The sequence below is a fragment of the Artibeus jamaicensis genome, unplaced genomic scaffold (assembly GCF_021234435.1).
Source record: "Artibeus jamaicensis isolate MK-2021 breed Jamaican fruit bat unplaced genomic scaffold, CSHL_Jam_final contig_387, whole genome shotgun sequence".
In the NCBI taxonomy this organism is placed as follows: domain Eukaryota; kingdom Metazoa; phylum Chordata; class Mammalia; order Chiroptera; family Phyllostomidae; genus Artibeus; species Artibeus jamaicensis.
Genome location: NW_026521812.1, coordinates 7,530,878 through 7,555,000, shown reverse-complemented (window position 1 = coordinate 7,555,000; position 24,123 = coordinate 7,530,878). Strand labels below are relative to the sequence as shown.

Genomic DNA, 24,123 nt, shown 5'->3' with positions numbered 1-24,123 from the left:
TGGAAGTCCTCTATCTTTTTCCAGGTTCTCAGCCCCTGGAGAGGGTTGGAGGACCCTTTAAAGGGTCCCAATTAAAGGTTGTTAGTTCTTCTGGAAGAAGAACTTTTCAGAAAAAGCGCAAATACACAAGGTACCTTTAACCAGGAGAAATGTGCCATGGGAAAAAAGAAATTCCCTCATGAATCATCAGGAACGATTGGACAATAGCCCAGACAAACACTGGTTTATGGTAAGGGAAGTATGCTGATGAGCCATTGGGAAGAGCTAAGACTTAAGGGAGGTAGGTGACAAATGGACCTCTAACCTGCGTAAACCTTTCTTTAGGCCCGGATGAACCCATCTGTATTTGTTAAGATTATATATGACTGCCAGTGATAGAAAATCAAACTAGAGTGGTATAAATAAGCAAGCCTTCACATTGCAGCCATACCAAGAGGTGTGGAGGTAAGTAGCTGTCAGTGAGTTCAAGAGCTCTGCAGTGGTGCCAGAGGCCGTGCTTGGTTTCTCTTTCCCATTCCCTCATGTTAAAGGATGGCCACTGCAGTTCCTCTCTCTACATTCACATTCAAGGCAGGGTCAAGTCAAGAGAAAAAGTCTCAATCTGCTGCCTATTTCTTCTTTTATAGAGCAATCACTTTTATAAGAAATAACATCAATCTGGCACATGCTACTAAGATATCATTGCTAGGATTGTATTGTGTGTGTCCACCCTGATAATAAGAAGATATAGGGAAAACAAGAAAGGTTTGTCATGAAGCATTGTTCACTTGCACTGGACACATCGCTCACTGAATTAAAGTGAGAATGTTAGCAAGAATGGAGTGGGGAATGATTGTTAAGTTGTCAACCAATAATGTCTGCACATCATCTCATATTCCGTCAGATGTTGAGTGTGTGATTGGCATACATAAATTAAAATAACTAGCAACAGCTCCTATTTACTGATTTGAACCATGGAATACAATTGATTATAGGTTACTATAATAAGAAGGGTCAAATGGAAGTGAGGGCCTTCCTTTTCTAGCAAGATAATAACTTGAAACCAACATTCTCTTTCAGGGGGGAAGCTATACCATACTCCCAGGGGGAAAGCTGAATGAACCCCAAGGGGTCCACCAACAACTGTGCTTCCTTTTCAATGTTGGGGGTTATAAGATACAATGTCCCTTCAAAAGGATATACTGGCATGTCCCAGAACAATGACCCCTCAAATTTAACTAACATAGTAGACCACCAAATCATCATAGTTTATTTTCTCCTTCTGGGGCTTATTTATCTTACCAAGGCTTCTGATGTGGTTGTATCCTGTTGCTTTTGTAGCTGCTTTAGCGTGATGTCATTGGGATAGAGGGGAACAACATACTGTTCTTTGAAATGTCCAGATGCTCCTGATCTTCTCAAGCTATATCATGATAGAGTATACGTGAGAGAATGGTTATAGATGAGGGCCATGCTTGTAAATGTACATGCCAGGAATTAGATCAGTGGCCTTAACTGTTTTTTAGATCTGAGAGCCTAATGGATCATAACACTATGTGTGTGTTAGGACAACACCAATATAGGAACAGATTTATTTTTAACAGTTCATTTACAGATTGGTTATTTAGAATTTGGATAATTTCTAAAGAGAAACATATTGTGAACTTAATTAAGTTGGTTACTAAGCCAACCTGCACAGGCCAACTTAGTCCTATTTTGGGACGACAGCACAATGTGGATTTTTGGTCCTGTGGAGACACAGCTATGAAGTGCAGTAGGAGATAAAAAGGAGAGAGAGAGTTCTCTTGTCTCTAGGACTTAAAAACAAAACACACTTTCCCATCCTACTTACTGATCCTTTGGCGCTTCTACTTCCTTGCCTAAGATTAATTTACTAACCTAGTTAGTGAAGTGTAGCACTGACCTACTTCACTACAAAATCTAAAGAGATCCATGTTCTTATATTATCTACCTCTTTTTAATTAATTTACACTACCATCTACACCACTGCATTTGCATGTAAATGTGGGAACGGTTTACATTGGGTTGATGAAACACAGTGTTGGTGGGCTGGTTCTGCCTAGAAGCCTGCTGCCAAGGTTGGTTCTACATTCTATGACTCTTTCTTTTCTGCATTTCTAAATACATGATTCCTCCAAAAACCTTTAAGGTTGTATTACAGACTCGTTTTGGTGGCCTAGGTTGACTTCTGAGAATGGAAAGAATAGGTAAAGGTAGGTGGTTCCATTTGGGGACCATCTGTAAATTAAAACTTTAGTTAAACTGAGGCCTATAAAATAAACATTATCTTTTTATTAAGTAGATATTGTCATCAGAAAGTTTGATTAGTTTTGTGTAGGAATTGTTCATCTACTAGGGGTCCATAAAGGAGTATCAGAGACCACTGCTAGAGAAAGACAGAGAAAAGGTCAGACAGCTGTTGATGGGCAGGGTTCCAGTCCTTTTCCTCCTACCATGACCCCTTCCCCCACACCCAGCACACCCAGTTACATTCAGGCGCTGCAGTCTGAACACCTTGATGCTTTGATATACTCAATTTTTATTGCAGACTTTATCTGAAGGAAGGGTTTCATTGTTCAAAGACTTTTGACAAGTGCTACAGAAGATGATGTTTAATGTCCGTTCTAAATCTGAAATTCAATGGCTTGGTACTTTGAAGCTTTAAAGCTCACCACTTATAAAATCCTACAAATCTTTAAAACATGTAAGATGATTTGGTTTTAGAAAATTTTTTGATCAATTTTGGAGAAATCACACAACATATATTTTAGGTGTGATTATAAGTAAAACTTTAAACCTGAATAATAGGTAAATACCTTAAACTTTAGAGCAAAATATTTTTCCCCCAAGGCTTGATGTTTTACAACAGCACCGAATCCTTATTCTGCCATTTCCTAACAAAGTAAACTGGGTTACCATCTTGAACTCCTTAGTCTTCAATTTCTGAAACTGTACAGTGGAGATAAATGTATCTATCTAGTGGATATTAAGAAAATAGTAAGACGTTTAAAAGCTTTAGGAGAGTGATTCCAATCTAGTAAGCACACAATATAAATTCGTAATTATTATTGCTTGTATGGAAATCATCAACTCTATATTACTAGTTTACCACTGAAAATGTGAGTAAATAATTTATAAAACCACAAGAAAAAAGAAAAGAAAATTAGGATGTCTAGAGTATTTTAATTTCAAAATGCAAAAAGGGAAACAGATGGGCAATATCCAGAAAGAAAATTTTGCTCAGTATTTCCCATCTGCTACTCTTTGCCTGCATGCTTTGCAGTAATATAAATTTTCAAACAGCCAAGCAATATAATCCTCAATCTAGTTAATTTGTGCCCGCACCTCATTGGCTGCTGGCAAGGGAACCATTAGATTCAGATTTGATGATGAAACCACACAGTCCTCGTGCTTATCCCACGAGAGGCAAAATGGTACAAAAGATTAAAATTAGTAGGAGGCAATTATTCTTATTATTAATCAATTGCAGACATATTTGGCAGCTTTTCTCTTGCAACAGAAGTACAATTCAAATAAAGGTTGTAGAGACTGTTTTTAACAGTGTTATTTTAATTGAAAGCATCGAGCTCACTTTAGTAGACCATAAACTTCTTTGCCTAAGAAAGCATTGAGATTAGTGTTTTTCATTTAAAAACTACATAGTTTTCTAAAAACACCATCATTATGCATTCTCTTATTAATTTAAAATATGCTTGTTCACAGTAGAAAATAAATAGAAGCTTCTTTGATTCAGGAATCAGAGAATAATAAATTTTTCTCCTAGTGGGAAAAAGTGGGCATTATTTTGTTTTATTTTAATAAATGTCTATTCACATTCACATATCCTTCAGATATCAGATGATGGCTTTTTTTTGACAAGACTAAAATGAAGCTTTTATATTTAGTAAGCAATTACCAGCTTTTACAGAAGCAACAACGGTAAAGGATTAGGTCTAGAGTTTACTAAATGAGATGATCATTTTTCTATTTTAATCAGTCAAACACTTAAAAAGGTTTTTTAAAAATTACTTTTAACCCAGAGGAAGAAAGTAGACAGAAGGCTGTTTTCCTCCTAGGTATCTGTAGGGGTGGGTACAGTCTGGTGCAATCAGCAGCAACTTCAAATTCTCAAGGTTTAATTGCATCAATGTTTCCATTTTACAGTACACATCACACGAAGACCCAGGCCCATGGTACTGGATTATCTGGAATATCGCTAGTCCTTATGACAAAATCAGGGAAAAGCAAGGTGAAACATATAAAATGACAAATATCAAACACTGCATTTCTTGTTTCATTTGGCAAAAGCAAGTCACATGGCAGGCTTGAGTTCTACACCATGTGCAGGTCATCTGCCCACTCGTAGGGTCAGTAAATAATCTTTTTGAAGCACTCGTCACCAACACAACTGAAAGAGGTGTCAGACCTTCCAGCCTGCATCTGAATTTCAATGTGCTGGGAGAGAATAGTTGTAGTCATATTAAGTTGGCTATTTCTCTAGTGTGGGAACATGGAGAAAAGATCAAATAAGTAAAAAAGTTAAAATTGACCTTTTTTCCTGAATATCATCTCTAGCCATTCCCCCAAATTAATCCAGTTAGAGTGTTTTGAGAGTACTTATTCTGACAAGAACAGAGCGTTTGAATTATGTAAGGGCATTTTGCTCACTAACTGAAGATTAAGAGTCTGTCAAACCATTTTTTTCGCAATACCTCTTTTGATGTAAGTGTTCCTTCAGTTGAAAATTTCCATAGCACTACACTAGTTATAATGAATCTACAAGTACTTTTTTCATTCTTTATATATTCCCTTTTATAATTTTTTGCCTTCATGTAGATTATGGAAACATTTTGATTTATTAAGCTATGATATAATGTAAGGCAAAACAGGTTGGTAGAATATTTGGATTCTAAAGCACATTATTTGACACTTAACGATATAAATTTCAACCCTGGTTTTCTCCTTCAGAAGAGTGCTGATCAGGGAACATTCTATATTCTTAAAACCTAAGGCGAGGTTAATGATGCATTTTATGTTTCATATAAGGGCTTTAAGTTTATCTACTGAGGAAGTTATGTAAGATAGTCTGAAAAGAACAAATTTCCTTTAAAGGGGTAGAAACTTTCTTACAATATGCTTTATAATTTCTATTCATAACTGCAAATGAAGTAGTCTTTGAAATTTTTATCTCTTCTGTGGTAGACTAACCCTAAAAACACATTTAAATCTCTACTTTCTCTTCCAGTCTCTGTAAGAAGGGGCGGCTCCCTGTCGTTTGCCTTCCTGTTCCCTGTGCTGGACACGGGTGAACGCCCCTGTCTCTCTGTCTCCTCTCTCTCTCTTCTCCACCAGAGGAGGGGTGAAATTTCTAGCTGATAATTCGGGGAGGGGGAATTGAGCACATGAAGTTAAGGCTTTTCTATTTTAGGTATTTTCCTGCCTGCTTATATTCTCTACCCCATAAGTTAGCTTTATATTTGGGTGGGTTCTGGGGGGATGCTCATGCTTTTAGTTCCCCCAAGTTGAGTGAGAAGAACTAGAGGTCTGGGAACTGAGAGGTTCTCATGGATACACGATCGTGCGGTAATATGTCCTGTTCTCCAACAGTATTGTCATATACAGTAAATCCTCATTTAATGTCATTGATAGGTTCTCAGAAAAGAGGTATAATAAGACCAGTTTTATCATAAGCTAATAGTACGAACAGAGTTCAGTTCCCATGGCATTTCATCAACGTTACAACAAAATGACATTGAACAGAATGATGTTATCCGAGGACCTGCTGTTCAGTGGAAGCCCCTGCGTGACAATGCTTAACAGTCTTGTTCCCATCAGCTTCCAACAAACCATTTATCTTTTTACTGGTAGACAAGTCTCCTACCACAAATCAAATAATGGTTGGTTCCCAAATGGACAAGCCAAAAAAGAAAAAAAGACAAATGTTTTTTATTTGTAAGTAATACATGTATAATCTTGGATCACATTGGTTTTATAAATTAATTTGGGGAGACTTATTATAATGTTTAGTATTTTTATCCAAGAGTATGGTAAAACCCTTCGTTTAGGTCTCCTTTTCAGGCTATACAGGTTTGAGAAATATTGTTTTTCCTATCAGTCCTACTCATTTATTTTTATAATTTCCAGATAGAATTTGTTTCAAACAAGTATGGCTAAGTTCTCATTTTCTAGTTGGTTGTTTTTGCCATATACCGCAAATATTGTTTTTTATTTCTATAGTAATTTTGTTAATATCTTCCTTGCTGTAGTCATGTGTCACTTCTTAAAATCATCTGTTATTGTTTTACACTTAATCATTAAGGTTATTTGTCATTTTATATATGGTGTTTAGTAAAGATCTAATTAAATTTTATTTTTTTCCAAATGCTGAGGTGATTGTGTTAGTCTGAATAGTTGAATAGTCCTTTTCTCTTTCATTAATTTATGGTACAAGTGAGCATATTATTTTGTATACTTTCTCTCCTTTGTAGGCTCCTTATGTCTTCCTGTCTTTTCCCTTACATCCATTCCTCAGCTGCATAGAGGAATCTATTCCCTTGACTTTGTGGTCTGTTCATGGGATGACTGTAACACGCCTTCAGAAGAACTGGAAATAGCCATCTGGACCTCTCCAATGTCAATTACCTCAACACATCTAAGTCACACCTGGCGGTCTTCCTGTATTTCCTATCTCAGTTATTAATGCTGCCAGACAGCCAGTTGCTCCAACCTGAAACTTTAGAATAATCCTTAAATCCCCATATCCGGTTCCTTAGCAAGTCTTGCTAATTCATTCTCTCAAACATCTCCAAAGTATTTTCTCTCCAGCCTACTGCCCTTGCACTCACTGGAGTCCTATGCTCTGTCATATCTGTACTAATGTATCACCCCCTAAGATAGCGTTTCCTGACACCCTATTTATAGAGCCTGCACCTTACAATTACTGTTATATCGCCTTATTCTTTTCCTTCATAAGTGTTATAACCATTTCTAATGACTCATTTAAAATTTTACGACTTTATTATTTGTTTCTTCACTGGAAGGTAAGTGCTATGCAGCAGGACCTTGTCTACTTTGTTTGGTATAGTAGTCATGGTGTCCAGTTTCTAGCTCATAGCGGGCACTCTCTAATGATGTGTTACAAGAATTAAAGGATGAATGACACAATGCTCTGTTACTAGGTTCATTTGCTTCCATTCACTTTACTCTCTCATCTAATCAACCATCTACACTAATAGAATTGTTATAAAAAGAGACCTGATCACGTTTCTTCTCGGCTTAAAAACTTTGTCTTAAATATGAAATAGACATGAATTTCTTCAACCTATTGTACAGATGTGGTAGAACTACATTTAATAAACTTTAAATGAGGTTTTGAGTAGAATTTAATGTACAATATTAGGTCAAAATCTTAAAAATTGTATTTGGTTTTAAATTCTGCAGTTTAAAAAACTGATTCTCTATAGGGTTACAAAATTTTTAAAACCCCATAAATTTGTATAGATTATATTTCTTTTCTCATAGGTGTCTTTAACTTCATTTTTCCCCATATATTAAATTATTTTTCTCTTTTCCATGTCTCATTGTGTTTTTTATTTCACATTTCAATTTTTAATCTTTTTTATATTTTAAAATCTAGTTAAGTACTATCCTTTTCTAGATAGATTTATACAACTTCTACACAAAATTATTGTATTTTGTTGGAATACAATAATTTGTTGAGAAGTCAGCCTATGGGGTTGATTTCTCTCATGTCATTTACTCTTCCAAAGATCGTGTTTTCATGTGACAACATCCAAGAACTTAAATTTTAATATCTTTCCCTCTTTTAATAACAGTAATTAAAAAATTATATATAATTGACATTAAAATTATGTATTGAATGTGTAATTCATTTAAAATATATCCTATATTATATTTTCCCTATAATATACTAAAAGATTTAAAAACTGTTACATTCTCCCATACAGTTTAATTATATAATTTAATTATTTCCTTATAAGATAAAATATAAAACAATATTTTGAAGCTTTGACTCTTTTTAGAATGTTCTAATAATGTTAATTTATTATTCTTTTCAGGTATATGGTATTTTTACTTTATATTTTATTTATAAATCAGTTTTAAAAATTATATATGCTTTTTATATAAAGACAAATACTATTTTGAGGGGAGGATATCTTATTTTGTAAATCAACTCTAATTTTCTAAACTTTAATGATACTTGTTAGAATAAAATGTCTGCATCTTTATTGCCAACTTATGTGATTAATTACTTAGAGAATGTATTTTAGTACATAAGTCCCTAGCTTATTAATAAATAGTGCTATGACTTCCTCCTTATTAATAATGTAAATAATAAATTAAATGATTTGACATAATTATAGGCTTGAAAAAACTGCTAATTGGGTTAACAAATTTTTTTCTGTTCTTCATCTTTTCATATTATTTTATTAATTTTTATCTTTATAGAGAAGGGAAGGAAAGGAGAGAGGGAGCGAAACATCAGCGTGTGGTTGTGTCTCCTACTGGGGACCTGGCCTGCAACCCAGGCGTGTGCCCGACTGGGGATTGAACCAGCAACCTTTGGGTTCACAGGGCTGCACTCAATCCACTGAGTTTCACCAGCCAGGGCTTCTCATATTTTTTTTAAAGTACAGCTTATGAAGAGCTATTAAAACATAATTTGAAAAAATTTTTAAAGCCTGTGATCCATTTCAAAGGTGACATTGTTAATATGAAGAGTAATAGAATAGACTCAGGCTATGATTCTTAAAATCGTTCTAGTTCATTAGATTTCTTAGCTCATTAAGATGAATTATCATTATATCTATATTTAGTGGGGTTTTTTTAGTACTTAGAATGTGTAACTTTAAGACTTTTACTCCCAGACATGATGAAGTAATTAGTACTGAGTTTTATTTTTTAAATATATACACTACTAGAACACTGCAAAAAATATAAAAATGCAATTTTATGATCATGAAAGATAGTACAAAACTGTATGCCTTGGAAGAGAAGAAACACACTAGTTGCACTTAAAGATTGATCAACTTTTTGCCTGGATACAGTTTATGAACTCAGTGCAAGGAGAGAAAACCCAGGTAGTACATAGCAGAGGAGGAGGGTAGTTATGATGGATAAAGCTCCAGAAATCTATGAGGATGTGTGGGAGTTCCCTTGGATTTGTAACTGCATATCAAACTTCTAATGTGGAAGTTAAAACTCTATGAAACCATGCAAAAAAAAACTACGAGGGAGTTGACGGTGAATAAAAGGACTTGGGGACAAGTCATTTTCAACCAGCCTCAGAGAAGAGACATTATTTTATTATTATCACCACAATCTTGAAGTAACCATTAATTATATGTGATTTTTAAAAATATATATTCATTTATTTTTAGAGGGGAAGGGAGGGAGAGAAACATCAAGGTGTGGTTGCCTCTTATGTGCCCCCTACTGAGAACCTGGCCTGCAACCCAGGCATGTGCCCTGACTGGGAATCAAACCAGTCACTCTTTGATTCACAGACCAGCACTCAGTCCACTGAGCCACACCAGCCAGGGCTATAAGTCATTCTTAATACAAGAACTAAACTATACCCAGAGTAAAAGCTACTCTAGTGATACCCTAACAAAGCTTTAAAGCTAACACTGTTGTGATCATGCTGATTAACAAAACAATATCATCATTCTTCCCAGGAAGATAACAGAGTTTAGATACCCAATGCATAAGATTTATCATACTTAACATTCAGTCAACAATTACTAAACACACACACAAAGCAGAAAAATATGACCACCAATAAGAATAAAATGTCAGTAGGAACTAAAGATGATGAGATGTTTGAATATAAGCAGGCAAGAGCTTCAAAACATCTGTTTCAAAACATTTCAATATTTTCAAAGAGTTAAAGTTGAACATAAGAAGAAGAGAAAAAGAAACCATAAAAATTAAAAGTAATAAAATTTCTAGACTGAGAAATTTAAATATAAAAATAAAAATATTACTGGATGGGCTTGAAAGCAGATTAAATGCTTTAGAAGGAAAAATAAATACACATAATGTTACCAAGGGTATCCAATCTTTTGGCGCCTCTGGGCCACACAGGAAGAAGAAAAGTTGTCTTGGGCCACACATTAAATACATTGCGACACATAATCACAACAAAAAATCTTGTAATGTTTTAAGTAAACTCACAGTTTTGTACTGGGCCACCTGCATAGCCATCTGGCCTGCATGCAGCTGTGAGCTTCAGGTTGGACACCCCTGCTTAGACTGAAGATTTATGTCCCCCAACATTCATATGTTGATACTTAAATCTTTTTTAAAGATTGTATTTGTATTTACTTTTAGAACGAGAGGGAAAAAACTTTGCTTTGGAAGAGAGACATCAATCGGCTGCCTTTGAGAACCAGTGAACTTTCGATTCACAGGCTGGCACTCGATCCACTGACCACACCAGCCAGGCCTGAAACTTAAATCTTAATGCAGTGGTACTTGGAGGCAGGACCTCTGGGAGGTGCTTAGGGTGAACCCCTCATGAATGGGATTAGAATCCTTATAAAAGAGACCTTAGAAAGCTCCTGCCTTTTCATCATGTGAGAACACAGTGAGAGGAAGGCAATCTATAATTGAATAAGGGAGTTCCCAGCAGACACTGAATCTGCCAGTACCTGGATTTCAGACTCTCAGCCTCTAGAACTGTGAGAAGTAAGTTTATATTGTCTATAAGCCAACCTGGTCTATGGTATTTTGTTGTATATAAGATACATAAGTACATCAATAGAAACTAAACAAACTAAAGCACAGAGAGAAGAAATAATTTAAAAAATGAATAGAATAAGAACAGATCTCAAATAAAGGGGAGGAAGACATAAAAGATTGTTGAAAAACATACTTAAATTTTCCCAAATTTTAAGAAAACTAAGTTCACAGATCCAAAAAACTCAATGATTTCTAATAAAAATTAATATTTAAAATATCCACACCAAGGCATACAGTAATACATTTTTTAAAAACCAGGAATTACACAATAATCTTAAAATTAGTCAGAATAAAAATAGAAAATCAAAGATAATAATTTTTGCAGATGACTTTTTGAAAATTATGCAATTATTGTTCAGAAGACAATAAAAGACTTTTAAAATAGTAAAGAAAAATACCACATGAAATTTTTCTTTCAGATGACACAAGAAAAAATAATTTCTTATAAAAATATAATTATTATAGAAAATAAGAAATACCATAGGGATTATAACATGTAGATGAATTATATATAACAAGAGCAGTAAGGGCAGAAAGGAGAAATAAACATATACTTTTTAATATTGTTGCAATATAAGTGAAATAATATAAAAATGTGAATAAATGGTAAGGTAAAGGTGCATATCATGTGACAAATATATGCATATATGACATATATACATGCAATATATATAATATTTATAATAATATATGGTATGATGCATAACAATATTATCTGCGTCATGTATGTATGTACCAAAATATATGTATATATTTTATGTATATATATATGTATATATAATAGTGCAGGCAAAGTAGAAAACTAAAGCCCTGACTGATGTGGCTCAATGGTTGGGTGTCATTGCCCAAACTGAGGGATCTCAGTTTGGTCCTGGTCAGGGCACATGCCTGGGTTGCTGTCCAGGTCCCTCGTTAAGGGTTTCTGAGAAACAATTGAATGATGTTTCCTTTGCACATCAGTGTTTCTCTTCCTCTATCTCCCTACCTTCCCCTCTCTCTAAAAGATAAGAAAAATTTAAAGTAGAATACTAAAAAATATTTAATTATTCAAAAAGGATGCAGAAAAAGAATAAAAAACAGATGGGACAAATAGAAAATGTGAAAAAAGTACATTTAGACCCAAAACACTGCTTCAAAGTAATATATGCACTCTTATGCTTATGGCAGTGTTGTTTAGAATAGCCAATATATGAAAGCTACCCAAGCGCCCATTAATAGACAAGTAGATAAAAATGTTGTGGTACATATAGACAATGGAATATTACTTGGTCATAAAAAGAAAGAAATCTTACCATTTATGTCAGCAATGATGGACCTAGAGAGTATAATGCTAAGTAAAATAAGTCAGTCCAGAAAAAGACAAATACCATGTGATTTCACTTATATATGAGATCTAAAGAACAAAAAACAAACAAACAAAATAAAAACAACTCATAGATATAAAGAACTGACTAATGGTTACTAAGAGGAATGGTGTTTGGGGGAAGGGGAGAAGGCAAGGAGACTGAGAAGTATAAATTAGCAGTTACAGAATAGTCATGGGATGTAAAGTAGCATAAGGAAAACAGTCAATAATATTGTAATAACTATGTATAGTACCCTAGTTATTGAAATATTGGGGGGGAATGCTTTATAGATTATATGATTACCTAACCCCTATACTGTACATCTGAAGTTAATACAGATTAATAATAAAAGTTAAGTATAATTTAAAAATAAAATTAAACATCAAGCTAATGTAAAAACAGTAGATTTGACCCAATCATATCAATATTTTTATTAAGTGTGAAGTGTGTAAACTGGTTGGGAACTGCCCCGCCTGGTTTCAAAAGTTTTAACGCCCCCATGGCTAAAGCTGAGTGAGCAACCTTTGGACCATAAACTACTAAGGAGAAAAAGCTTATCTCTCTGGCAGGGGTGCTGCTTCTGCTTCTTTTTCTTCACCCTTCCTGGCCCCCAATGCTTGATTAGTTAGCCAATGATGGGTAAGATTCCCAAGGGAGAATAACCTAAGACAGGCATGATCACTGGGAGGCCCCATGGAAGAACTTGGGGGGTTATAGGAAAAGGGGATGATGGACCCTTGCCCCTCGGCTTTGACATAGCCTGAGTCCTCATTCTGTCTTCAAGAAGTCTCCTAATCCCTTGGCCGCCTTACTTCCCCTGCTGGACTTAAGCCGGAAACAAGGACAGAGGGTGGTGCAGCCCTGTGCTGGAAAGTGGGTTCCCCAGGCAATCAGGCCTAAGAAAGAATACATAAAATCCTGTGAAACCTGCTTTGCTAAGAATACTCTCAATTAAATGATAAAGGTCCAAGCAGGAAATGAGTTTGTTTCCCAAAGTTTTGTAGCCCTTTAGCTAATAGACCCTGACTCAGAATAAGCCCTTGTAGTTCTTTGTAAATTATCTATTGTTTGATCCTTACTGCCTGACAATAATTAATGAACTTTATCTGTATTCCTGTGCAAATTGAAACCCAATAAAAGCTTGTTAAGGCAAGGGCCGGCACGCTCTCCTTTTGAGGGAGTAGCTATGCCGTCCCTTTTCCTCTACAGGACTGGGTAGTCATGTGAATGTCTCATGTCTCATCCACAATGTTGCAGACCCCACCATCTGGGGTCCGTGTCATAAACCAGAACTGTATGATACAGATTTCAGTGACAAAGGACATGCCTCCTATCTACATATAGTCTATACTCTCTACATGAACATTTAAACTGTTGCTAAGATGACTGAAGATTCAAATTTTGAAAAAATTTTGATTTTAACATATTAAATAGATATATGTGGCTAGTGGTTATTGCACTGGACATGCTAGGTCTAAATACTCCAAAAAGTAGGCAAAACTTACCAGTCTAGATGAAAAAAATCAAGACTGAAATATATGTGGCTATTAGAGGCACTTTATACATAAAAACTCAGATTGTAAATGCAAGGGATAAAAAAGTATGTCAAGCACATGTTAATTATCAGAAATATGTGGTGGGTATATAAATAATAGAAAAATATATTTTAGTATAAAAATATTAACAGAGACAAAAAAAGACATTTCATACTAGTAAAAGATTATATTTTGAAGAAGACAATATTAATGTACTGTATATACACTGATGATCGAAGTTGGTTATTACATGGAGTAAAATCTTATAGGACTGTGCTGGTTTAAAACTATATCCGCTAACTTTTTAATACTCCTCCCTTCAAAAAGTAAAGTGTAATTCATCATCCTTCATGTGTGTGCTACACTTATTAACCTGTTTCTAATGAGTAAAACTTGATGAAAGCAAAGGTGTGTGACTTCTGTGACCAGATCATAAAGGCATTGTTGATTCCTTCTCCTTCTTTCTCTCTCCTAGATCACGTGTTTTAAGGGAAGACGACTGCCATGTCACAGGTGCACAAAAGCAGCCCTATGGTGAAATACATGTGGCAAGGTGCTGAAGCCTCCTGCCAACAGCCACCTTAGGAGTGGATTCTCCGTCCCCTTTAGAGCCTGAAAATGACTCTAGCCCTGACTAATAATGTCTTGACTGCAACCTCATGACAGAGTCACCCAAGTGAAGAGAACCACGCAGTAAACTGTTGTGAGTTGATGCACAATAACTTTAATATGATAAATATTTACTATGATAAGTTTCTAAATTTGGGTTAATTTGTTGTGAAACAACAGATAACTAATATAAGGCCTGAACAGTGAAATAGAAATATTTACAATTATAGAAATTTGAAACATAGAAATATTTATAGAAATATTATACAATTACGATTAACATTTATCTCTTAGTACACGGTCAACAAGTGAGTAACTATAAAGAGCAACACTAGAAAACAACTTGACTTAATTAAAGTTTACAGAACATTCATTCCACCTAAGAACAGCAGAATATCATTGGTTTTAATGGAATATAGACATTACTAAAATAGACCATATGCTAGAATTAAAAAAGTCTCAAGAAGTTTAAAAGTATACTGTTTACAGTAGCATCTAAAACAATGAAATATTGAGAGGTTTTAGAAAGTATGCTGAAGACATGTACATTGAAACTGCGAAGCACTGATTAAAACCTTCAAGATGTAAACAAATGAATACATGATATATTCATGAATTGGAAGGCTAAAATATTGCTAAAATATCAGTTCTCTAAAATTTATCTATAGATTCAACCCAATTGCAGTCAAACTCCCTGATACATTTTTTTTTGTAGAAACTGACGAGCTGATTTTAAAAACTGCATGACAATGCGAAGGACCTAGAATAATCCAAAACACTTTGTGAAACAAAATTGTAGGCTTTACATGACCTAACTTTGAGACTACTATAAAGCTAAAGTAATGAAGACAGTGATATTGGCATAAAAATACAAATCAATAAAAAAGAGTCCAAAAATAGACTTACATATGATCAACTGACTTCAGAGAAAAGCACTAAATAGGTTATTTGATTGGGGAATGATACCCTTCCCAATAAACAGTGTTGAAATAAGCGGATAGCTGCATGGGAAAATGGATAGCTGCATGGGAAGTAAACCCTTTTACTTCCCAGAAAACAAGAAGATTTACTGAAATAAATCACAAACTTATATAACCAAGACTATAAAATCTCTAGGGGAAAAATAGGAAAGGTAATGTTCACAACTTTTGGATAAGCAACAATTTCTGAAATAGGACACAAAAGTATTAAGTATAAATGAGAAATGCTGGTAAATCAGACTTAATCAGAATTAAACACGTCTGTTATTCTAAAGCAGCTGTTGGTTCACAAACTGGCCCCTGTACATGGAGGGCATTGAGAGACCAAAGAAAGAAGCAGACCAATTCAGATGGTAGGTGGCAGGTTTAATAAGCAAGGAAACTTACATAAAAGGTGACATGGGTGGCCACAATATGAGCAAATCTCTGTACCTGCCCTCCAGAATTTCAAAAGTTTATATCCAAAGCCTTCACTGGGTTCAGTCACAAATACTGTCCAGATGGTCTCTGTCATACATTACTATCTCAAGGCTGTGTCCTTGAAGCAGCTTCTAGTGCGGGGAAGGCAGGAAGAGCTCATATTCCAAGGACAGCGGAGAGCAGCTCGGAAGGGGACCAGCTCGCATGTCAATGGATGGACAGATCCTCCTGGCGACCTACTCCAACAGCTGACAAAATTGAAGAGTCAAGCCCCAGACTGAGGACAGTATGCACTATATGAAGTATATTTGACACAGGACTTTTCTCCAGAATATACGTTTTTAAATTATCTAACTTAATGCTAATATAACAAATAAAACAATTAGAAAAATGAGCAAATGACATGAGCAAACATTTTATAAAATAAGTAATAGAAATGCCCTGTAAGCTCATGAAAATCTTTTTAGCATCTCTGGAAAATGCAAATAACAATACCAGTATATACCACTGTGAGACCACTGGAAGTGCTAAAATTAGGATTATTAGGTGTTGGTAAAGATACAAAGCATCTGGAACGCTCATATCACTGAGGGAATTTAAACGTATATAACCATATTAAAAAAACAGTTTCATAATTTCTTATAATTATGCACCCACCAAACAACCCAATAATATCATTCTTAGGAATTGAGGAATATACATATATGTCCATGCGTACAAGGCATTCATATATTCATAGTAGCTTTGTTCATACTAGCTCAAAACTGGAACAATACAAATGTACTTCTATAGGTAAATGTGCAACAAATTGTGGTATGTCCACACAGCAGAATACTATTTGGTAATGGGAAGGAATGTGTTATTGATGTAAAGCAACCACTTGGCTACACCTGAAAAACACTGAGCTGAATGAAGGAAACGAGACACAGAAGACTTATTTTATTATTTCACTTACATGAAGTTTGTGAATAGCTAAAATAATCTGTAGTGACAGATATCAGATCAGTGGTTGCCTATTTCTAGGAGTAGAGTTTGGGGGAATTACTATAAAGGGTAGAATAGAAAAATTGGGGGAATAATAGGAATAGATTATATATTAATTAGGGGGTAATAGTCAAATGGGAGTTTATACTTTTAAAACGCATCAAGTGGGTACATTTATTTTGTGTATATTGTAACTTCAGGAGGTTTATTTGAAAAAATATAGCGCTAAAAATACTGGTTCTGTATCTCAATTTTGGATAAATAATTTTGTGTCCCCCCCATGTTAAGTCAGACGAGAAGAGTTGATATTAGAGATTATGGTCTTATCTCATGGTGTGGTCCAGATTTTATTTTATAATTTTCACAGAAAAGAAAAAATGATTATAAATTTTCCCAGTACTAGCATTAACAGAACTAATGAAGACAGATTAATGAGAGATACTAAATCACATCATCATCATGCCAGTGGTTCTCGATCAATTCTATAGTGAATTTTCTTTCAGTAAAATAAAGGAGGTACTTTAAATAATCACCTAATTTCAATACATTATTAAAAATCAATATAATGTCTTACATATAAAGTAAAAAGGAAATAAATCATCTACATAAAAATATGTATTTCAATGTGTAAATACTTGGATAAAACCACCTTAGCAGACAAAATGATACAGAAGCCCAGACCTATTCCCAGAGGCACCATTCATATGACAGATGGGACATGCATAGTGTCCTGCAGACAATACCATGAGAAAGTTGTTATCATTGATGTGATTTTCTGAAATTGGAAACGAGATTTGGTAAAGCTAAAAAAAAACCACCAAGTATATTATTTCCTCAGTGTATGTAGTAAATGCCTCCTAGAAAATAAAATTCATGCAAAACTTTTATGTGCAACATAGACTTAAATTAGACTTCAAATATAATGTAAGTTTTGTTTTGTTTTGAATCTAAACGAATGCTCAGTGGCCAATCCAGAAGTCCCTGCAGTACAGTTTACGCTGTGGCACTGCCCCACCCATCGTGAGACAAGCAGCACTCCGGCCTCCAGTACCAGTGGCACCTCCAGTCACCAAGAAAACCGAAAGAGAAGCCTGCAAGTTTCGGGAAAAAAACAACAAAACAAAACACAGTAAGGAGCTGTTTTAAACCTGTGAGCCGCAGACCAAAACAAACAAACAAACAAACAAATACACACAAACTAGTAAGGACCTGTCATCCGAACCTTCAGTGGCAGAACATAATTCCAAAAATTGTTGATTAAAGGGAAGAAATGGAGATTGGAAGAGAGAAAATTTTTAGTCTGAAAGGAAACACGTGCAAAGGCCTTTTTTATCTTTAAATAACTGCCTGGTGACTGAACTGAAAACCTAATTCTATCCTTCACGTCGATCATAAACGTTGTAGTGGAGCAAGCGGATTCCTGTTGCTGTTCTCCCCTCGCTGCCCCGCCAGCGCTCTGCCAGCAGGACTCCGCGGCCTGATTCGCAGCAGCCTCCCCGGACCACCTTCCGCCCTGCAGTAACCTCGATGTCTTCTGGGCTTATGGGAGGTCTTGTCACCGACGTGAATTACCCGGGTAGAAGGTGCCTGTACAGCTTTGCCAGGCCTTTCTCGGGAGGCACATCTACCCAGCTTCGGTGAAATTCCTAGCTGTGCACGTTTCCCACAAATCATGCTTTCCATGAGCAGGGATTTTACAGATCGCGAAGTGCTTCCACATCAATTACTTCCTTTAACTTAGAAGTTCAGCTAAGAGATCAAGCAAGGAATGATCCGTTCTCAGAGGGCAGGACCGCTATAGGAGAGGCCTTTTTCACCGAGGACCCTTTAAGGGCCTGTGCCTGGACATCCGTGGGGCGAGAGCGTGCGAGGGGAGGGTGGGGGAGTGTCCTCTTTTCCCCCCAACCCTCCGCCCTCGGAGGCCGAGCCAAAGCCAGTGGGGGCTGTCTCCTCCTCTTACCCAGCAGCTGCCGCTCACTCGGCTCACAAGCCAGGGCTGGGGACCAAGCGGCAGAGAATCCTCCTGCTTCTGAGAAGTGGATCCGCTGGGGGCCACCACGATGCCAGGAGCCGCCGGGGTCCTTCTGGTCCTGCTGCTCAGCTGGGGCCTCGGGGGCGGCCAGGAGCATCGGCTGCAGCAGCTGCCCCAGGCGCATCAGCAAAGAGGTACAGTCGAGGCATGGGCTCTAGATCACATACTTTGTCGGCCCGAGGCTGCTCACTGGTCCCTTCTTCCGACAGTTGCTGGCAGGGGACCACTTTCCTGCTCTGTCCTTGAGGTGCACTTTGGGGCTCGAGAGTCTAAGCTTGAAGCAAGTTCACTTTCAACTCTGTGAGTTGGGTAAAGGGAATTGCCTGTCTTCCCAAAGAACATGAGGTGCTTTTGTTCATTCGTTTCTGAAGGAACTTGCTATCACTATCCATCCTGCAAATTGAGTTCCAAAATCTTTCCAAGAGGCAAACTTTTAACCAATTGAAAAGTTTCTCCAAATCAAATTCCTTCCCTGCAGAGAAAGGTTTCCCAGGCTGCAGCTCAGCTTGCAAGTTTATGGAAGGCAGCTGATTTTTTTAAGGGACTTTGTAACTATTTGAACAAGGCTGTAAAGTGGTTAAGTGTGTGGATTTTTTTCTTTCATGGCAATGGCACCTTCAGCCTCATGTTATCTCTACCCACATCCTATCTCAGGTACCCTATTATAGTGAACTGTCTCCTTGCTTAAAATACAGAGGAGACTGAGATGTCATCTGTATTTTAATTGAGACCAAAATGACCAGATATAAACTGCAAGGGACTTCGGAAAACAGTTGTGTTTAATGTAACTCAAATTATTCTCTTCAGAGAACTTTAATGTTTATATGCATATCATTTCTGAAACCCTGGGGAACCTTTGAAGAGTTATTTTATGATCATGAATTTTAAAAGAAGCACATGTACAGTGTTTTAAAAGCACAAGTTATAGTGTACAATTTCAACAAACATTTCTGTACATTGAAAAACATGCATCAAAGGGAGAAAATTAAGAAATATTTAAGGTTTGTTCTTAGATATTATAAAATTTACTCTGAGTACAAAAACATAGAGGTTAGCAGCTTTTGAAAGTTTCAATGAGGCTGTATCTGCCAATTTTTTGAAATGTACTTCTTCCTCTTTCAACTGAAATAAAGCTGTGTCTAATAGTTCTGATAGTTTTCCCTCTATATTATAGAATTTCTAGCATTACTATTTTATTTGAAGGAATTAAAAAATACTCTAAGCTCCTTGCTACAATAAGTCCCTGATTAAAATTCTGAGAATAAAAGTGATCTAAGTTCACTATATGATTTTTCCTTCTATTTTTGCTTTTCCTTCTTTGAGAGGTAAAATGAGGTCAATGTGGCTTAATTAATAGCATTTAGGAGACAGTGATTTTTAGAATAGATCTGGCAGCTGATTTTTAAGAATACTATTTTTAAATGTTAACTGTGCTCAGTTATAAAATATGCTTTAACAATACACAATCCTTTAATACTGTCAGGCAGCTGGGAGTGAAGAGAGGCCAGGAGCACCAGTCCTTCAGCTCACTTGCAGACTAGGGACCAAGTAGTTCCCTCAGAATTTTCCTTAGTGTGTTCCCCTTCCCCTTTCTCTCCCCCTCCTCTCTCCCTTTCTCTCGTCTTCCCTCCCCTTTCCCCATCTTTTCATTCTTCTTTGCTTCCTCCCCACCCACCTCCACCCTTCCATGGCACCGTCCCCTCCCCTCCCCACTCCTCTCTCCTCTCCTTTTAGCTTATTTCTCTTTTCTTCTCTTCCCTTTCCTCTCCTGCCATCAAATAAAATGAACTCTGATTTCTATGGTCTAGGTATAGGTTGAAGTAGATGCAGAAGGGAACTTGTATGTTGCTATTTTGTTGAAAGAAAACTTGGATGTTACATACAATAAGGAATCTTATGTAAAATAACTGTAACATTGAGTGTACTATATAGACTGCTGTATTCTATAATCTATAATCTATTGTATATTTTATGGATTCTTTGTAATATATTTAGGATTGATTCAAGAATAAATGGTTCAAACCTACTAATTGTAAAAGTATATATAAATATATTTCATAATACCTTAAGTTTATGTAGTGCTTTATAATTTAAGAATGCCTTACATGCCTGAGCTTATTTAACCTTCCGCTACTGTTACCCTTACTGGACACATTCAAAATTTGAGGTTTGGAGTAGCTGTGACTTCAGCTGATGCAACTGATAAAACCTTACTTTTAGGAACTTAAATTAGTTTTGTTTATGCTAAAATTCTCTTTTATGATACCAAGATTTTTTTTCTATTTATTTTTTGAGGCATATTTCCTTTTCAGTGTTGTGCTAAGTCAAGTTCTCAGTGAAGATCATTGGACAGAGTTTGGCTGAAGTGTTTTCTTGGCTATCGCCACCTTTTTACTTTTTTGATTATACTAGCCCAGACATTCTTGGCCGAACACTATTGTTGAGAATGAGCTCTGTTTTTTGTTTTCGTACAGTGCCAATTTATTAAGAATGTTGATGTGAAGCAATCATTTTTAAATGTTGAACTGAGTTAGAAACTTAACCAGATATTTTGTTTGTTTTTAAAAATTTTGTGTGGTTTCTGTAGCGTACAAAATTGTGGTATGAATAACATTGATTCAAAAAGAATTGTATTTCCAGGAAATTCTTTAGCCAGATTTTAGTGACAAAATAGAAAAATGATAGTTAAAGTGGTTTTGCATTTTTGTAAGAGAGTGTAACAATCTTTTCCTGACATTCTTGTGAATAGTGCGTGGCAATGATAATGTAACAGTAGGTAAATCACAACTGATGGAAAATAGTTATCAAAGAATATTGCATAATGGTTCAAAGTTAATCTGGGAGAAAGTTGTCTAGAAGTGTGAGAAACATTTTCTTATGTTCATTTGTCCTCGTAATGGCTTGATGGAAATCACAAAACCCAAGCTTATCGGAATTGTAGGAGATCCAAAATTGATTTTGGTAGCTATGCTGGTAAAAACAGAGTCAGGAACTTTCAAGAACTCTGTAGTGTGGACCATGAATGGGCCATACATAAAGTTGGTTTTATTGTTTGTATCTAGAAGTCAAATAATTTCATTTGCCCTATTCTGGAAATTTGTTGTTTGCTTTATATGCATAGGAATGAATACAAAGACAGGATGAGAAAGGACAAGTCTGAATTTCAGTTAGTTCAGTGTGAACTTACAGTGTGACAGAAATGTTAACCAACTCACTTTTATAAAAACTCACAGAAGCCGCTCTGGCTTGTGTGGCTCAGTGGATTGAGCACAGGCCTGTGAACCAAATGGTTGCTGGTTCAATTCCTAGTCAGGGCACAGGCCTGGGTTGCAGGCCAGGTTCCCAGTAGGGGGCGCACAAGAGGTAACCACACCTTGATGTTTCTGTCACTCTCATTCTCCCCCCCTTCCCCTCTCTCTAAAAATAAAATAAATACAACTTTTTAAAGACACATAAAAGCAGATTGGTCTGTTAAAACACATTTTGGTGTTTCATAGACAAACAGATATAAATTCAGAGGAGCTGGAACACAATAGTTAGGAATCTCAAAATTTCAAGTATAGTTTGTTAATTTAGAGAAAGAAAGATTGAGAGAATCCAAGAGATATCCTCAAAGTTTTGGAATGGTTGTTATATGCAAGAGAGGCTAGATGCCCTTCCTAAAGCCTAAACTCAGATCCATAGAAGTATACAACCAAGAGGACTGTTTAAGTTCAATAGAATGGGAGGAATCCGGCCCCTTCTCCCCATTCCGATCTGCTCGGACATAATTGGGGAAGCACTTAGCTTCTGGAAATGTGCATGCAGGGAATAGACACACACCTTCTTGGGGGATACTTTGGTATGAAATGCCTCCACAGAGAAGTTGGGAGGCAAGTAGTCCCCAGTCCATTTCTGAGTCTAACAATTCTAGTATTGCATTCTATTGTCTTTGGAGTGCAAACCGGCATTTAAACTTATGAATTTTTTAAAATGTCAAGTAAATACTAAATGTACATAACTGTGTTTTTAGATGTCTTTCGGGATTTAAAATAAAAACATGTTTGAGACAGTCCTCACAAATTGTTGGCAAGCATGCTTCAAAATTTAATATTGAATTTCCACCTCACCATCAATTGCAGTTCTAAAATATCCTGTGCTATAAAATATGAGAACACTTTATAAATTATCTGAGAACTTTTTCAGGGGATTTACCGTAGATATAAACCTGAAGTTAATTTTTTTTGAGTATCTTCTTTTGCTTCATATGTAACTTACATTGGAAGTAAGTTGGCTCATTCACTACGTACTGGTCTGTTTCATAAAAATCATTAATAACTTAAATTTATTGCTGAGAATAAGAAGATTCAACATTGACTATTATAAGTGCGTAGAATTTTTAATGACAAATTTTATATTATGATTTTTATTCCCATATATTGGTATGGGAATTGCTAATACAAATTGCTAATCTATCTTATTTCTAAAACTTTTATCCTAGGATTTTATACAAAAGGAACTCAAAGAGTTGCTAGGGATTATGTATGTGCTCTGCCAATTCTTCCGTAATTCATCTCAGTTGCCATAGATCCTAAAATATGGGATGATTGTCACCTATACAGATAACTACAGTGTTTACCTTTTGTAAGTATAATTATTTAAAAACTTAAGTAGTTATCCCAAGAGTTACTTCTAGGTATGACTGTTGAAGAAGGTCTGAGTCTACATTTTATAGAGTGGATTTAGTTAAATGGGGAGAAGAATCTCTGAAGCAGGTGGATTTTTAATGTTTATACCTTTCAACTACATCACAATAGGTATGGCAAAAAGTTTACTTTTTGGTAGGTCTTATTTCACAGTATTTTTCTCAGTTTCCACTTACATAATGCAGGTAATTGTTACTTTGTTATTCATACATTTAGTAAATACTGATTATTCATTAACATAACTAATGTGCTAGACATTTCTACTTGGACCTCTGAGACTGAATCATTGTTCCTTTTTTTGATTGGAATAGATTTGGCAGTGAACTATAAGAAAAAATTCATTTGAACTTTATGTGATGTCTCACGTCTCCTTTCATAATCTGCTTTACAACCATGGGGTCACAATTCTGGACCACATTAGAAGTGGAGAATTGGGACCTAGCGGGGTCCAGAATAGGGAAAATTAACTTCTCCCGGGCCTATACACACGCAGCATGATCACTGGGGTGGCTAGCTGTCTAAGTTATGCGGTCCGAAGGATGTATCAATTGCACAGTTGTTTCCAGTCAACCTACTTTTCCAGTGGGATTGTGCCATGTGGTTGCAGTATGGCTGGAAGAGTCTCCAAACAGGGTAATGATAATAATAAAGATGCATGGTGACTCCAAGTCATCTGCTCAGTTTGCAATAGGCCCTTATTTAGCTGGAGACAGTGAACAAGATCAGAAGGAAAGTGTTATCAGTGCCATGACAGATGGTAAAACAGAA

At 36.0% G+C, this 24,123-nt stretch overlaps 1 protein-coding gene across 5 annotated transcripts in view; it reads left to right on the top strand.

The window, feature by feature from the left end:
• The first annotated feature begins 18,563 nt into the window (after positions 1 to 18,563).
• The window catches only part of LAMA2 (laminin subunit alpha 2), a 511,376-nt gene continuing 505,816 nt past the window's right edge, over positions 18,564 to 24,123 (top strand). For all 5 annotated transcript variants that reach the window (XM_053664793.1, XM_053664792.1, XM_053664790.1 and 2 more), the window contains exon 1: positions 18,564 to 18,804. In XM_053664793.1, the coding sequence (XP_053520768.1) occupies positions 18,699 to 18,804 (106 nt within the window). In that variant the 5' untranslated portion in view covers positions 18,564 to 18,698. The remainder of the gene's footprint in view (positions 18,805 to 24,123) is intronic.